The following is a 17707-nucleotide window of genomic DNA, read 5'->3' as shown; positions in this document are numbered from 1 at the left end:
TGCTTTGTTGTTTCTTCTATTGTTTTTCACCAAAGTGATTATACATTTTAAAGGGAGCGGTAGAACCACAGAGATCCTATTACAAGACATATTACATTCCATTTCTAATATGTAACTCTATGGATAGAACGACCAAAACTGTTAGACTTGACCATACACAAAACCTACATTCTCTAACTCATCTCAAACAGACAGTCAACAACCTTACCAAACGTGACAACAACTAAATGCTGAGTCTATAAAATAACTTACCTAGATATGGAGCTGGCTGTATACAGTAACTTATCTAGTTATGGAGCTGGCTATATACAGTAACCTAACCAGATATGGAGCTGGCTGTATACAGTAACTTATCTAGTTATGGAGCTGGCTATATACAGTAACTTAACCAGATATGGAGCTGGCTATATACAGTAACCTAACCAGATATGGAGCTGGCTATATACAGTAACTTAACCAGATATGGAGCTGGCTATATACAGTAACTTAACCAGATATGGAGCTGGCTATATACAGTAACTTAACCAGATATGGAGCTGGCTATTTACAGTAACTTAACCAGATATGGAGTTGGCTATATACAGTAACTTACCTACATATGGAGCTGGCTATATACAGTAACTTAACCAGATATGGAGCTGGCTATATACAGTAACTTAACCAGATATGGAGCTGGCTATTTACAGTAACTTATCTAGATATGGAGCTGGATATTTACAGTAACTTAACCAGATATGGAGCTGGCTATATACAGTAACTTATCTAGATATGGAGCTGGCTATATACAGTAACTTATCTAGATATGGAGCTGGCTATATACAGTAACCTAACCAGATATGGAGCTGGCTATATACAGTAACTTATCTAGATATGGAGCTGGCTATATACAGTAACTTATCTAGATATGGAGCTGGCTATATACAGTAACTTATCTAGATATGGAGCTGGCTATATACAGTAACCTAACCAGATATGGAGCTGGCTATATACAGTAACCTAACCAGATATGGAGCTGACTATATACAGTAATTTACCTACATATGGAGCTGGCTATATACAGTAACCTAACCAGACATGGAGCTGGCTATTTACAGTAACTTAACCAGATCTGGAGCTGGCTATATACATTAACTTATCTAGATATGGAGCTGGCTATTTACAGTAACCTAACCAGATATGGAGCTGGCTATATACAGTAACTTATCTAGATACGGAGCTGGCTATTTACAGTAACTTAACCAGATATGGAGCTGGCTATATACATTAACTTATCTAGTTATGGAGCTGGCTATATACAGTAACTTATCTAGTTATGGAGCTGGCTATTTACAGTAACTTAACCAGATATGGAGCTGGCTATATACATTAACTTATCTAGTTATGGAGCTGGCTATATACAGTAACCTAACCAGATATGGAGCTGGCTATATACAGTAACTTATCTAGATATGGAGCTGGCTGTATACAGTAACTTATCTAGATATGGAGCTGGCTATATAGAGTAACTTATCTAGATATGGAGCTGGCTATATACAGTAACCTAACCAGATGTGGAGCTGGCTATATACAGTAACCTAACCAGATATGGAGCTGGCTATATACAGTAACTTATCTAGATATGGAGCTGGCTATATACAGTAACCTAACCAGATATGGAGCTGGCTATTTACAGTAACTTAACCAGATATGGAGCTGGCTCCCCCAACCCCACACCCTAGACAAGTACACATACACAAGCTGCTCCACCTGACCCCTCCCTCCTCTCTCTTTTGTTTCCTTAATTGGCTTGAGATTCAAGTCTGTTTCCAAGGTTACCCCCTCGAGCTGGCAATGGTGAAACAAAAACAGCCGAGGGGCTGAGAAGACCCCCTTACACCACGCCTCCACACACACACACCCTCCCTAAGAGAGAGAGAGCTCAGCCGAACACACACACACACGCACACACACACACACACACACACACACACACACACACACACACACACACACACACACACACACACACACACACACACACACACACACACACACACACACACACACACACACAAACCCTCCTTAAGAGAGAGAGCTCAGCCGAACAACACACACACACACACACACACACACACACACACACACACACACACACACACACCCTCCCTAACAAAGAGCTCAGCCAAGCAGATGCCGCGGTTTGCGGGGTGAGACCCTGCTCTGCCATAAAAACAGTGGCATATGCCAAGCCTCTTGCCCTGCATGCACTACGCAACACACACACACACACACACACACACACACACACACACACACACACACACACACACACACACACACACACACACACACACACACACACACACACACACACGCAGAGCAGACTAGACCACAGAGTCCATTAAAACACACACACTTTCAGGCAGCCATAGGCCACCGACTCCCCATCCACCTCACACACACACACACACACACACACACACACACACACACACACACACACACACACACACACACACACACACACACACACACACACACACACACACACACACACACACACACACATCCTAAAACAAGCCCTTCATGTAGAAGGCCTGGTTTTGGGGCTGTGAATGTGTTTAGGGAGGGGGAGCAGCCCAGATGGAAGGCAGTAGGTTAAGTTCGCTATAAAGAGAAATATCATAAAAAAATCCCCCTGCCTTGCCTTGGGCACTACGTCAAAAAACTTTATGGACCTGTCAGAGTGCACAATCTGGCTCCTCTGTGGGGCTCACGCCTGGTATTGCCTGGGTCTCACATACGCACACAGACACACACACACTCTCACACACACACATACACAGGAACCCGTGGAGGAACATCAGGAGAAGCCCAGAGGTCACCACTTATAGGTCAGGGGACAGAGGTTAAAGGTGATCCCAGAGAGAGGTTACACCTTATAGGTCAGGGGTCAGAGGTTAAAGGTGATCACAGAGAGAGGTTACACCTTATAGGTCAGGGGTCAGAGGTTAAAGGTGATCACAGAGAGAGGTTACACCTTATAGGTCAGGGGTCAGAGGTTAAAGGTGATCCCAGAGAGAGGTTACACCTTATAGGTCAGGGGTCAGAGGTTACCGGTGATCCCAGAGAGAGGTTACACCTTATAGGTCAGGGGTCAGAGGTTACCGGTGATCCCAGAGAGAGGTTACACCTTATAGCTTGCTATCCCGCATTGTGCCAAATGTTTGCAAACATAGGATGCATCCCAAATGGCACCCTATTCCCTATTTAGCGCACTACATTTGACCATGGCCCGTTGGTCTCTGGTTGAAAGTAGTGCACTATTTAGGGAACAGGGTGCTATTTGGGATGTAATCATAATCTTAGCCTGAGGTAAATGGCCAGAGAAGAGATTAACCTTCAAAGGTTAATTGACTTCATCAAATCAACTCGAGAGTCTGTGAATCGAGAGTCTGGGAGAGTAAAATCGGCCTCACCTTTCAAGCAAGTCAAGGGGTTGGGACGTTGAGAGAGTGAAGTTGGCCTCCTCTCCTCATGCGACAGCTCATTCAGCTGCCTAACGTCATCCTTCAGAGACTTTGAGATCCGTATTCATATAACTTGGATTAACTCATGCAGTCTCTCATTATAAATCATGTTCAGATTTTGTCAATGGGAGATTTTTAGGAAAAGTTCAGATGAATAGATCTCCAGGTAGTTCAGACTTGGCCCTGAATGGATAGTAACGGTACAGCTGAATGGATAGTAACGGTACAGCTGAATGGATAGTAACGGCACTCTCCTCGGGGACCCCCAGGCTTTTAACTATTCCACGGCTATCACACCTGATTCAGATTGTCAACGAATCATCAAGCCCGTGACTAGGTGAGTTAGTTCAGGACTACAACAGAATTGTGAAACGTCTGGCAGTCCCCCCTCACGAGGAGAGGATTTTGAGAACCACTGATCTAGAGAGTAGGGTGTCATTGGAGAGGCAGACATCCTGTTGACGTGTGTGAAAAGAGGATGGAATAGAAGCAGCCTGGATCACTAGGTGTAGAGAGGGATGTTTCCCCGGCCGGACCGAGAGGAAAAACCCCTATCACAGCCGTTAGTCATCTGGTAAAACCTTCCACTGTTACTGCTCACACACAGCGTTCTACCTGTTACCCTGACAACTGCCCGCCCGCACCGAGGGACTGTGGAACCCTGTCTCCTCTCACACACGGACTTACTCACACACACACAACACATTCTCATAGACACACTTACAGTACATACAGTATGCACACACATACACACAGTACACACAGTACACACACATACACACACACAGTACACACAGTACACACATTCACACACGCACAGTACACACAGTACACACACACGCACACAGTACACAGTCACAGTGTACTATAGGGCTTGGCCTCTGGCCTCTGGCCTCTGGGTCTCCATAATGTGGCCAAACATTCTCATTGTATTATAATCACAGCATCCTGTTTGTGACCTAGTGACATCACTTCCTACTTCCTGCCTGATTAAAACAAATGCAGAACATGCCGGCGGAGGCCAATCGCTTTTCTCACGCATCTCTCCCTGAGATTGCAAATCTGAATTCCAAATGGCTCCATATTGACTTATATAGCGCACAGGGCTCTGGTCTATAGTAGTGCGCTATATAGGGAATAGGGCTCTGGTCTATAGTAGTGCACTATATAGGGAATAGGGCTCTGGTCTATAGTAGTGCACTATATAGGGAATAGGGCTCTGGTCTATAGTAGTACCACTATATAGGGAATAGGGCTCTGGTCTATAGTAGTGCACTATATAGGGAATAGGGCTCTGGTCTATAGTAGTGCACTATATAGGGAATAGGGCTCTGGTCTATAGTAGTACCGCTATATAGGGAATAGGGCTCTGGTCTATAGTAGTGCACTATATAGCGCACAGGGCTCTGGTCTATAGTAGTACCACTATATAGGGAACAGGGCTCTGGTCTATAGTAGTGCACTATATAGGGAATAGGGCTCTGGTCTATAGTAGTGCACTATATAGGGAATAGGGCTCTGGTCTATAGTAGTGCACTATATAGGGAATAGGGCTCTGGTCTATAGTAGTACCACTATATAGGGAATAGGGCTCTGGTCTATAGTAGTGCGCTATATAGGGAATAGGGCTCTGGTCTATAGTAGTGCACTATATAGGGAATAGGGCTCTGGTCTATAGTAGTACCACTATATAGGGAATAGGGCCCTGGTCTAAAGTAGTGCACTATATAGGGAATAGGGCTCTGGTCTAAAGTAGTGCACTATGTAGGGAATAGGGCCCTGGTCTAAAGTAGTGCACTATATAGGGAATAGGGCTCTGGTCTAAAGTAGTGCACTATGTAGGGAATAGGGCCCTGGTCTAAAGTAGTGCACTATATAGGGAATAGGGCTCTGGTCTAAAGTAGTGCACTATGTAGGGAATAGGGCCCTGGTCTAAAGTAGTGCACTATATAGCGAATAGGGCTCTGGTCTAAAGTAGTGCACTATGTAGGGAATAGGGCCCTGGTCTAAAGTACTGCACTATATAGGGAATAGGGCTCTGGTCTAAAGTAGTGCACTATGTAGGGAATAGGGCTCTGGTCTAAAGTAGTGCACTATGTAGGGAATAGGGCTCTGGTCTAAAGTAGTGCACTATATAGGGAATAGGGTCCCATAGGCCTCTGGTCAATAGTAGTGCGCTATATAGGGAATAGGGCTCTGGTCTAAAGTAGTGAGCTATATAGGGAATAGGGCCCTGGTCAATAGTAGTGCACTATATAGGGAATAGGGTGCCATTTGGAACGTAGTCCTGTGATTTGCGGTCAGCCATGTACACTTCTGGCGTTGCGTGGTGGAAGCATGGGCTTTTCAGGAAACGACGGCCACACATACGGGACAGGGAAACAAACATTCCTAATCAACTCGATTTATTCTGTTAAGGGAAAACAGGGCAATCTCTGTGTTGATGTCATTGGTTGGGAATGAGGAAACATGGTTTCTGACTATCTGCTGTTCAATCTCTTTATGTAACCCTAAATATGTGGCATGTCATATTCTCAAGAGATCCCCAAACATGGATAGAAATTCCGTTGGCAATATTGTCTTACTCATTGAAGGAATTCTGTTTATACAGTCATAAAACAATGGTTTACACAACAGAAGTTTTCACAAGCCGTACAAAAGCCAAGTAACAAACCACCAACACAGAACAATAAGGCAAATAAAAAGTTTTGACAAAGGCACAAAGACATGTAATGGTATGAATGAAAGAAAAACACTAATCAATCTGCAAATATCAGACATAAATACATAGAAATTTCTCACAGTGCAGTGCAGTGTGTTGCCCATTTCTCACAGTGCAGTGTGTTGCCCATGTCTCACAGTGCAGTGCAGTGTGTTGCCCATGTCTCACAGTGCAGTGCAGTGTGTTGCCCATGTCTCACAATACAGTGCAGTGTGTTGCCCATGTCTCACAGTGCAGTGCAGTGTGTTGCCCATGTCTACAGAAATGTTTACATGCAGTGCAGTGTGTTGCCCATGTCTCACAGTGGGATTTGCCTATGTCCACAGTGCAGTGCAGTGTGTTGCCCATGTCTCACAGTGCAGTGCAGTGTGTTGCCCATGTCTCACAGTGCAGTGTGTTGCCCATGTCTCACAGTGCAGTGCAGTGTGTTTCCCATGTCCCACAGTGCAGTGCAGTGTGTTGCCCATGTCTCACAGTGCAGTCCAGTGTGTTGCCCATGTCTTACAGTGCAGTGTGTTTCCCATGTCTCACAGTGCAGTGCAGTGTGTTGCCCATGTCTCACAGTGCAGTCCAGTGTGTTGCCCATGTCTTACAGTGCAGTGTGTTGCCCATTGAGTGCTACAGTCAGAGCCTTCTTCTCCTGGGCAGATGGGCCCTGATTCCGACCCGAGTTAAGTTGCATACAAAGGGAATGTAGCGGAGCGCAGAACAAGCTGTAAAAGTTTGAACCCGATGCATGGCGGAAATACTTGGCCATGTCATCACATAGTTCCATGGTTAGTGCAGGAAATAGACAAGGGTATAGCCTACTATTGTACACTATTCTCCATATTATAATTCCATGTACACTAATCTTCCAACATTACCATGGGTTAAAGAACTGAATGTGGCCATTTTCTGAATGAATAAAACCGATGTATTTTTGATTCATCAATATATTTTGTGTTTAAAGGCTCTCCAAAATGTTTTTTTTTTAATGATTCATACATACTTTCATAACCCAAAAATGTGCCTAAATAATCTACAAAATCTGAGTATTTTTTTAATCCACCAGTTGGTGTTGAAACATATATTTAGAATATACATATATTTAAATGTCTTTCTTTAATTGATCCCTATTTTCTGAACCCGTGTTCTCTCTCGATGTATTCTAGTCTGTCGACAAAATTCGATTTAAAGGTACACCGTATTTAAAGGGATGGCTTAAGATAAATGTACTGAAAACCATATTCAATGAAAACTCCACGAGAAAATCTGTTGGCCAACAAGTGGGAGGGTTTTCAGCTGTTGAATTACATTTATTCAGCGCTCGCAAGAGAATCACGCCTGCAAAACTCGTTATGCACCAGCATAAGATAAGTCTAAATACCAACTACTGAGAAATGCGTAGGAAAGGAGTGCATGAGAAAGGTGTAGTTTCCTAAATCGGAATCGGGCCCAAGTGCATACAGCTGGCCTTCCTAATCTGTGGTTATAGTTCCACTAATTAACACTAGGTGTCAGTAAAACGCTCCCTGACCGTCAGTCACTGTAGCCAGAACCGTCAAGCAACTCTGTTGTGCACAGGTGATGAACTTATTCCTTATGGTTCAGTCTTGTTTTCTATCAAGAAACAGAAAAGGCATATAAATCCTATTGTTTCAATAATCTTAAAGTTGGGTTTTACATCATTGAGGAGAGATCAAGCAAAGTCATGTCACTATTTCAGATCTTTATCTCTGAAATGGACCGAATAATAAACAACCAGTCACATTACAGAGCTGAGACTATTACTGAGAAACACTGCACCATACCAGGGATAGAACAGGTGAGGCCGTCTGAATCCTAACGAGAAACACCATACCAGGGATAGAACAGGTGAGGCCGTCTGAATCCTAACGAGAAACACCATACCAGGGATAGAACAGGTGAGGCCGTCTGAATCCTAACGAGAAACACCATACCAGGGATAGAACAGGTGAGGCCGTCTGAATCCTAACGAGAAACACCATACCAGGGATAGAACAGGTGAGGCCGTCTGAATCCTAACGAGAAACACCATACCAGGGATAGAACAGGTGAGGCCGTCTGAATCCTACGAGAAACACCATACCAGGTGAGTTTTGTATTTGTATTTATTATGGATCCCCATTAGTTCCTGCCAAAGCATCAGCTACTCTTCCTGGGGTCTGGCCGAAGTAAGGCAGTTTATACAATTGTAAAAACATTACAAAACATGAATTACAGAATGCACAACACACTGTGTGCCCTCAGGCCCCTACTCCACTACCACATATCCACAACACATAATCCATGTGTATGTGTGTATAGCACGTATGTTATCGTGTGTGTGTGTATGCATGTGTCTGTGTCTATGTTTGTGTTACTTCAGAGTCCCCGCTGTTCCATAAGGTGTATTTTTACCATGCTTTTCAAATCTGATTCTACTGCTTGCATCAGTTACCTGATGTGGAATAGAGTCATGGATCTATGTATCTATGTAGGACTATGCGTCTCCCATAGTCTGTTCTTGACTTGGGGATTGTGAAGAGACCTCTGGTGGCATGTCTTGTGGGGTATGCATGGGTGTCTGAGCTGTGTGCCAGTAGTTTAGACAGAAAGCTCAGTGCATTCAACATGTCAATAGCTCTCACAAATACAAGCAGTGAGGAAGTCAATCTCTCTTCCACTTTGAGCCATGAGAGATTGACATGCATGTCATTAATGTTAACTCCCTGTGTATATTTAAGGTCCAGCCGTGCTGCCCTGTTCTGGGCCAGCCGTGCTGCCCTGTTCTGAGCTAGCCGTGCTGCCCTGTTCTGAGCCAACTACAATTTTCCTAAGTCCCTCTTTATGGTTCCTGACCACACGACTGAACAGTAGTCCAGGTGCGACAAAACTAGGGCCTGTAGGACCTGCCTTGTTGATAGTGCTGTTAAGAAGGTAGAGCAGCGCTTTATTATGGACTTACTTCTCCCCATCTTAGCTACTGTTGAATCATTATGTTTTGACCATGACAGTTTACCAACCAGGGTAAATCCAAGCAGTTTAGTCACATCAACTTGTTCAATTTGCACATTATTCATTATGAGATGTAGTTGAGGTTTAGTGAAAGATTTGTCCCAAATACAATGCTTTTAGTTTAGGAAATATTTATGACTGACTTATTCCTTGTTACCCATTCCAAAACTAACTGCAGCACTTTGTTGAGTGTTGCAGTCATTTCAGTCACTGTAGTAGCTGACGTATATAGTGTTGAGTCATCTGCATACATAGACAGCAAGGGGCCTAAACAGCTACCCTGGGGAATTCCTGCTGCTACTTGGATTATGTTTGAGAGGCTTCCATTAAAGAACACCCTCTGTGTTCTGTTAGACAAGTAAGTCTTTATCCACATTATAGCAGGGGGAGTAAAGCCATAACACATCAGTTTTTCCAGCTGCAGACTATGATCAATAATGTTAAAAGATGCACTGAAGTATAACAAGACAGCCCCAACAATCATTTTATCATCAGTTTCTCTCAGCCAATCATCAGTCATTTGTGTAAGTGCTGTGCTTGTTGAGTGTCCTTCTCTATGCGTGCTGAAAGTCTGTTGTCAATTTGTTTACTGTGAAATAGCATTGTGGTTTACTAAGAGTTGGTAACAGGCTGATTGGTTGACTTGATTTGAGCCAGTAAAGGGGGCTTTACTATTCTTGGGTAGCGGAATGACCTCAATAATTTTTTCACCTCTTCCACACTGACTTTACGGAATTCAAAATTACAATTCTTGTCTTTCATGATTTGGTCAGATATACTTGGATGTGTAGTGTCAGCGTTTGTTGCTGGCATGTCATCCCTATGTTTGCTTATCTTGCCAATGAAAAACGAATTAAAGTAGTTGGCAATGTCAGTGAGTTGAGGCCATCTGGATCCTATGCCACTTGGTGCTGTCCTACTAACCCAAGACCGTGAAGCAGCAAGGAATGTTTTGGTCAGACCAGACCCCTAAACGAGACAGCAACTGTTGTCTTTTAAAAAAATACTATGGAGAAATACCATACTGTTCAGGGATGTGCATGTGAGGTAGGGTCCACCTGGATTCGTGCCCACTTTTGGTCCTGTACCCCCTACATTGCTCTGCTCTGTCCCACTGACCCCTGACCTTGACCCAGGACAGATCCTAAAGGAGACAGCAATCGTAGCCTTTCCTGGTTTAGAGTGGTCAAGTGTTGCTTGACTTTGCTCTTAAAGTAGGCCAGCAATAGGGAATGCTTTATGTCCATACGTCAGCATTGCAGATTACAATATGTTACAAATCTCCAATGACTGATAAACATGGAAATAGGCCTACCAATGGGAATTGTTCTAACCAGGGCTTGATGACCTCAAGGTACCTTGTGTTGCTTTGGTTAACTTTTCCAAGTCATGAGTAACAGTGTATTCTACTGACAAGAGAAACTCACTCTCTCTCTCTGCCATGTGTCTCTCTGTCCTTCAGCTTTCAGGTTTACATCAGTGTTCCTGGCCCTTATCAACTTAACTGAATAACAACACTATAGTGGGATTAAGAGGGAGAAATTCACATTTACAGTGCATTCAGAAAGTATTCAGACCCCTTCCCCTTTTCCACATTTTGCTACGTTACAGCATTATTCTAAAATGGATTAAATACATTTTTCCCCTCTTCATTCTACACACAATACCCCATAAAGACAAAACAAAAACAGGTTTTTAGACATTTTTGCTATTTTATATATATTTTTTAAACAGAAATACCTAATTTACATAAGTATTCAGACCCTTTGCTATGAGCGCAGGTACATCCTATTTCCATTGATCATCCTTCAGATGTTTCTACAGCTTGATTGGAGTCCACCTGTGGTACATTAAATTGATTGGACATGATGTGGAAAGGCACACACCTGTCTATATAAGGTCCCACAGTTGACAGTGCATTCCAGAGCAAAAACCAAGCCATGAGTTCGAATGAATTGTCCGTAGAGCTCCGAGACAGGATTGTGTCGAGGCACATATCTGGGGAAGGGTACCAAAAAATGTCTGCAGCAGTGAAGGTCCCCAAGAACGCAGTGGCCTCCATCATTCTTAAATGGAAGAAGTTCGGAACCACCAAGACTCTTCCTAGAGCTGGCCGCACGGCCAAACTTAGCAATCGGGGGAGAAGGGCCTTGGTCAGGGAGGTGACCAAGAACCCATTGGTCACGCTGACAGAGCTCCAGAGTTCCTCTGTGGACATGGGAGAACCTTCCAGATGGACAACCATCTCTGCAGCACTCCACCAATCAGGCCTTTATGGTAGAGTGGCCAGACGGAAGCCACTCCTCAGTAAAAGGCACATGACAGCCCGCTTGGAGTTTGCCAAAAGGCACCTAAAGACTCTCAGAACATGAGAAAAAAGATTCTCTGGTTGGATGAAACCAAGATTGCAATCTTTGGCCTGAATGCCAATTGTCACAACTGGAGGAAACCTGGCGCCATCCCTACGGTGAAGCATGGTGGTGGCAGCATCATGTTGTGGTGATGTTTTTCAGCGGCAGGGACTGGGAGACTAGTCAGGATCGAGGAAAAGATGAACGGAACAAAGTGGCTTCGGGATAAGTCTCTGAATGCCCTTGAGTGGCCCAGCCAGAGGCCGGACTTTAACCTGATCGAACATCTCCTCATCCAACCTGACAGAGCTTGAGAGGATCTGCAGAGAAGAATGGGAGAAAAAAGACTCAAGGCTGTAATCGCTGCCAATGCTGCTTCAACAAAGTACTGAATAAAGGGTCTGAATAATTATGTAAATGTGATAGTTCAGTTGTTTATTTTTTATACATTTGCAAACATTTTCTAAAAACCAGTTTTTGCTTATGAGGTATTGTGTGTAGATTGATGGGGGGGAAAACTATTTAATCAATTTTAGAGAAAGGCTGTAATGTAACAAAATGTGGAAAAAGTCAAGGGGTCTGAATACTTTCCGAATGCACTACACGTATCTGAAACACTAAGAAAATAATTGAATCAATAAATATTCAATGAATATTTATTTAATATTCCTTCATTGGTTCATCAGGTTGGCATTATTATGTGAACTTGAACAAGGCCTGGGCTCTTTTTAGAAACATAATTGGGGGGGAACAATCTCAATCGACATTGAAAGGACTAAAACCCAATCAAAATGTTGTAGAAATTACAATGAACCTACATTTACAGTCTGTTCACTCTGTCCAGCATGATGACAGTCAATGAAAGCTAGACAGTCAGGCGATGGACTATTTTGTTGCCGTGAAAATATAATCAATTTAAAGTGCGGACCTTTGTGAAGACCGAATGCGGCAAAACAGCCCTGAACTAGGCTTAATACAGTACATTGAGAGGAAGTGGATGGATCTGACTCAATCCTTGAAAGGCATGGCTGGTGTGATAGGAGATTTACATTGACTGTACAAAACGAGGTGTCGAAAGCATTCCACGTGGATGCTGGCCCATATTGACTCCAATGCTTCCCACAGTTGTGTCAAGTTGGCCGGATGTCCTTTGGGTGGTGGACCATTCTTGGATACACACAGAAAACTGTTGAGTGTAAAAAACCTAGCAGCGTTGGAGTTCTTGACACAAACAGGCACCTACTACCATACCCCGTTCAAAGTCATTTAAATCTTCTGTCTTGCCCATTCACCTTCTGAATGGCAGACATACGCAATGCATGTCTCAATTGTCTCAATGCTTTAAAATCCTTCTTTAACCTGTCTCCTCCCCTTCATCTACACTGAGTGAAGTGGATTTAACAAGTGACATCAATGAGGGATCATAGCTTTCACCTGGATTCACCTGGTCAGTCTATGTCACGGAAAGAGCAGGTGTCCTTAATGTTTTGTCCACTCGGTGTAAATCTCTGCAGAGGAAAGGCTTGTACACAGTAGACTTATAATAAACAGCTGACACAGAGGTCTGAATCGTATCATACAAGCTAATGCCAAGCTATTTATATATAATCTTGTATTAAGATTCTCCTGCTTGATACAACTCATGGATCGACTATAGTAACTAACATGGCTTTTGTTTAATTTAAGCTAGTCTGGAGCTCGTCCAGACAGTTATTCTCATCAGTTTCATGGTGCTTGCAGCAGTGAAGTACAGTACAGTGTGAAGGAAGGCACATCCTGTATATTACAGTAGACCTATAGGCTACTTGTCTAGGCAGATTTGAACAATGTCTAGCCCACAGCCTAGAGTGCACCATAGACTTATATAATTGGAGTGCACGTGGCTTTTACAGCTAGCTGAGTGAAAGAGGAAAGAGGGAAGGAGGATACAGTACGTGGTGTTGGCCTTGGTTCGTGCCATTGGATATTTGAGTTGAGTATACAGTAGGCTAGGTTACAGTACTGCACCATGGCCCCGGTGTAAACCAACATGTATGACGCAGAGGAAGCGCACTCTGATGTCACAGGCACATTAATAAACCCCCCTCCCCATCCTCAATCACACACACACGCTCCGTCGCACACACACACACATCTGCGAATGCATACCCAGACACAGACAAACGTAGGCCGAATTGCATGCATGTATAGGCTACCATAAACACGATCCAAACAAGTCCCTCAAGAACACTCTGATTTGGCTCATTCCTTATTTTCTAGGGATAGGCCTCCAATCATTCAAAATCTAATTTAGGCCTAAACCTTCATTGACCTTTCACTATTTGTCCACTTGACTTTATTAGTATATTTTCCATGTTAAAAGATAAGATTGTTCAACTCCCCCAATTTGAGAGGCTTGTTATCTACTATGAATCTGATGCAATGTCTCGGGCTATTGACTGGCCTGAAACGCTGAAGTAAATTGCATCAGCCAGTCATGGATAATGAGATGCATAGTTGTCTGGAGTGACAGTATAAAAGTACCCAATCAGAGGTTAGTCTGTTATGATTGATGCTTTACAAGCTAATCGCTGCAAGGCATGGGCGTGTTTTAATTTTAGCCTCAACGCCAATAGAATTTGAGCATGGTTTGCGAATTCCCTACGTATTTGGGACACGCATCTCTGATTCGCTACCAGCTCGTGAAAATCAGCCTCTCTGAGATATAATTGGTTGAAAACGTAGTCCTGTTGTCAAACACATTTAGACTCTTGGCTATAAAGCTTCCGTGAGAATACGCCATTTGCTAGCGAGAGAACGACTACACGACTGAGGGTAAAGCTTTCTCCGAAGAAACCTCAAGAACAACTCCTTTTTTTATTTTTTAAAACGGTTTTTATAAATAAATTCTCGGTTCGTCGTAAACTACCGGCTGGCTTGGATAGCTAGCCAAACGGTTTTTGCCTGTTTTATTTTGATACGAAAAGCTAGCCAAGCGGCTACTATGGATTTTTAAGTCAGTATGCGGCGAAACTAATGCATCGGCATGCATCGTGCAAGGCAAAACGGACTCCGATACTCCATCTTCACAACTGCCAAGCAGTTGGGCTCAAATACCGTCCGCGGTATCACTGTGAGCCAACCGATACCGCTCCTCCTTGATCGAAGGAAGCTAACATTACCTAGTTAGCTAATAAATTGAATCATCAACCCAATTATTCTTCAATTATATATATATTTTTTTTTACCGTCGCTTCATTTGAAAATCAATTAGTTCCCGACCAAAATGAAGCCTAAAGATATCATCGCCGGTAAGACCAGCCTGACTAGTCTGTGGATCTTCGGGTACGGCTCTCTGGTGTGGAAGCCTGACTTCAAATACAAGAGTAGCAAGGTAGGCTACATCCATGGCTACAAGAGACGCTTCTGGCACGGAGACAACTTCCATCGTGGAAATGATGACCTAGTAAGATGAATATCAATATTTACTATGACCATAAAGTATTGTTTCGTGTACAGTTTGATACCACGCCCTGATGTGGCCGCTGTGCTACATGGTTAACTATTGCTTTAGTCTATGTTGTTGCTGACCTATTTTTCTCTCCTACGTAGCCCGGAAGAGTGGTGACGCTGATTGAGGATGATGACGTAAGTGGAACTTCCTCCTAAATGATGCCTTTTAGGGTTATGTACTTTCCATACAACTCAAAACCTTATCACTCATTTCCATATTTATTAATGCAAAGTATCCACTTCTTTGAATGACCTGTCTAACAGACATCTCTAGCTGTTCTTCTAGACAAAATGTCAGCTTGAATGAAGTGTCTAATGATGTTTTGCTTCCAATAGGCAACTACCTGGGGCGTGGCCTTCGAGGTGACCGGTTCCCAGGTCGAGGAGGCCCTTAAGTATTTGAATGTGCGCGAGGCCGTGTGCGGCGGTTACGTCACCAAGCTCGTTGACTTCATCCCCGAGGATGACCAATCGAACCAGACCCGACAGGCTCTCCTCTACATTGCTACCCCAGACAACCCACTCTACCTGGGGCCCGCCAGCCCTGAGGTGATAGGGCACCAGATTGCCACCAGGCAGGGCAAGACGGGTCACAATCTGGAGTACCTTCTCCGCCTGGCTGAGTTCATGAGGAGGCGCTGCCCTCACGTGGACGACCCACACCTGTTCTCCATCGAGGCTGCTGCTCTGGCCCTAGTGCCATACCTGCTAGGGGCCCAGTAGACCGTACCCTTCCATCTATACTACCATTAGGGCTCCTATAGGTACCCTAGTACATATGGTGAATTAGTGCCTGATGTAGGGAATAGGGTGCCATTTGGGATATATCCTTAGTGTAAATGTGTTATCTGTAACAGGCTAGCCCAGTCCGTCTCTAAACTCCTAGAAACGGATGTGCTCCAGTCCTTTGTATTTGTAAAACCTGTAATGGTGTAGCTTGTCTTATCCCATCCACTGTTAACCTGAGGCCATAAAGGACTGACTTGAAGAGGTACAAAGGGAAGCATGCACTTTGAGTTGAGCCTGCCTGCCTCATTATTCATTTTTTTTTTTACCCGAGCATGAATATTACGTTGGTGTGAAGTTACTTTGTCAAGCCAGACAACTTAGGGGAATCTATGTACTAGATGTCACTGACCAAACGGTTCTATCTGTTCAGTTCTGGTTTAGGCACTACTGTATTTTTCAGTCTTAAATGGGACACTGCTTTAATGGTTGTCAATTTCATGTCCATGAATGAAATACTGATGTAGCTACTGTCATTTGAACTATAGTCACTCATTTACCAACTGGCTGATATGTTACACCTTTGTTGTAAAAGGTTGCTTTTAGTGAAGTTAAATCCAGTCGATTAACAGATCGCACCAATAAATGGTCAAAACAGCCTTTGTTATGTTTTCATTCCTAATCATGGTCCATAGCTGTAAGTAGGCAGTGTGCCGATCTACCCAAAAAGAACTGTCTTCCACCAACCATAGTGTCATCTCAACTTGGTATGTGGCTGTACCAGCACTCCTATACAACCACTGCAGTAGACTGAAATACGACAAGTTGAGGTGAGAAACCCATTGGCTCCATGTTTGGATAAACATGAACTACACCCTGCTGAATGTTGACTGAGGGAACATACAGTACTCATGACAAGGTGTCAACCAAATGCATACTTACACAGAGCACTCCCAAACATCTCACCAGAACACACTTCAGAGTACAACACACAGTGCTCCCATTGGCTGGCACATGTCCTTTTGGGTGTGACACAAATCAGACTATAGGTCCAGTCTTGCGTAACCTGTTACCGGGGGTGACGGTGGCTCCCTGGAAGTCCTGTGGTTGGAATCTGCAGCTCTCTGATAGGTAAAAAAAAAGCATCCGGAAGGACATGGAGACACAACAACACCTGAAGCCAATACTCCAGTAGAACATTAACAGAACATAGAGGGAACCTCATACGGTTTCTAGAACACTTTAGATAAATTAATTCTCTCTTTAGAAGAATTGCCATAACGGAAGGAGGCAGAAGATGTAAAATTGAGGAAGACTGAACAACAATCATTGTATATGGTAAAAACAGGTACACGTGTAAACATTGAGGAAATCCTCTTAACTTGACCATTCCAAGAATGACCATAGTGTACGATAAAGGATTTTGGAATTGACCAATGACATCACTTATAAGGGCCACTGACCAACTAAGCCATCTTGGGGGTTTCGTAACAGTCCATCAGTGTTCAGTTCATCTAATTGGTATCCTCGAGATCATTTACAACCATGCTTGAGTGTGACACACTGGACAAACCCTTCCACTCCTCTGAAAGAACATTACAAATAATAACCCTTCCACTCCTCGAAAGAACATTAAAGAATAACCCTTCCACTCCTCAAAGAACATTACAAAGAATAACCCTTCCACTCCTCAAAGAACATTACAAAGAATAACCCTTCCACTCCTCAAAGAACATTACAAAGAATAACCCTTCCACTCCTCAAAGAACATTACAAATAATAACCCTTCCACTCCTCAAAGAACATTACAAAGAATAACCCTTCCACTCCTCAAAGAACATTACAAAGAATAACCCTTCCACTCCTCAAAGAACATTACAAAGAATAACCCTTCCACTCCTCAAAGA

The 17707-nt window shown here is 43.5% G+C and overlaps 1 protein-coding gene across 1 annotated transcript; it reads left to right on the top strand.

The window, feature by feature from the left end:
* The first annotated feature begins 14385 nt into the window (after window positions 1–14385).
* chac1 (ChaC, cation transport regulator homolog 1 (E. coli)) lies at window positions 14386–16458 on the top strand. The gene is given in 3 exon segments (NM_001140335.1): window positions 14386–15027; window positions 15174–15209; window positions 15411–16458. Coding segments are annotated over 3 exon segments (603 nt in total). The 5' UTR covers window positions 14386–14847; the 3' UTR covers window positions 15798–16458.
* The last annotated feature ends 1249 nt before the right edge of the window (window positions 16459–17707 follow it).

The sequence above is a fragment of the Salmo salar genome, chromosome ssa06, assembly GCF_905237065.1.
Source record: "Salmo salar chromosome ssa06, Ssal_v3.1, whole genome shotgun sequence".
NCBI lineage: Eukaryota > Metazoa > Chordata > Actinopteri > Salmoniformes > Salmonidae > Salmo > Salmo salar.
Note: the sequence above shows the minus strand (reverse complement) of the source record. Positions and strands in the feature narration are given on the sequence as shown.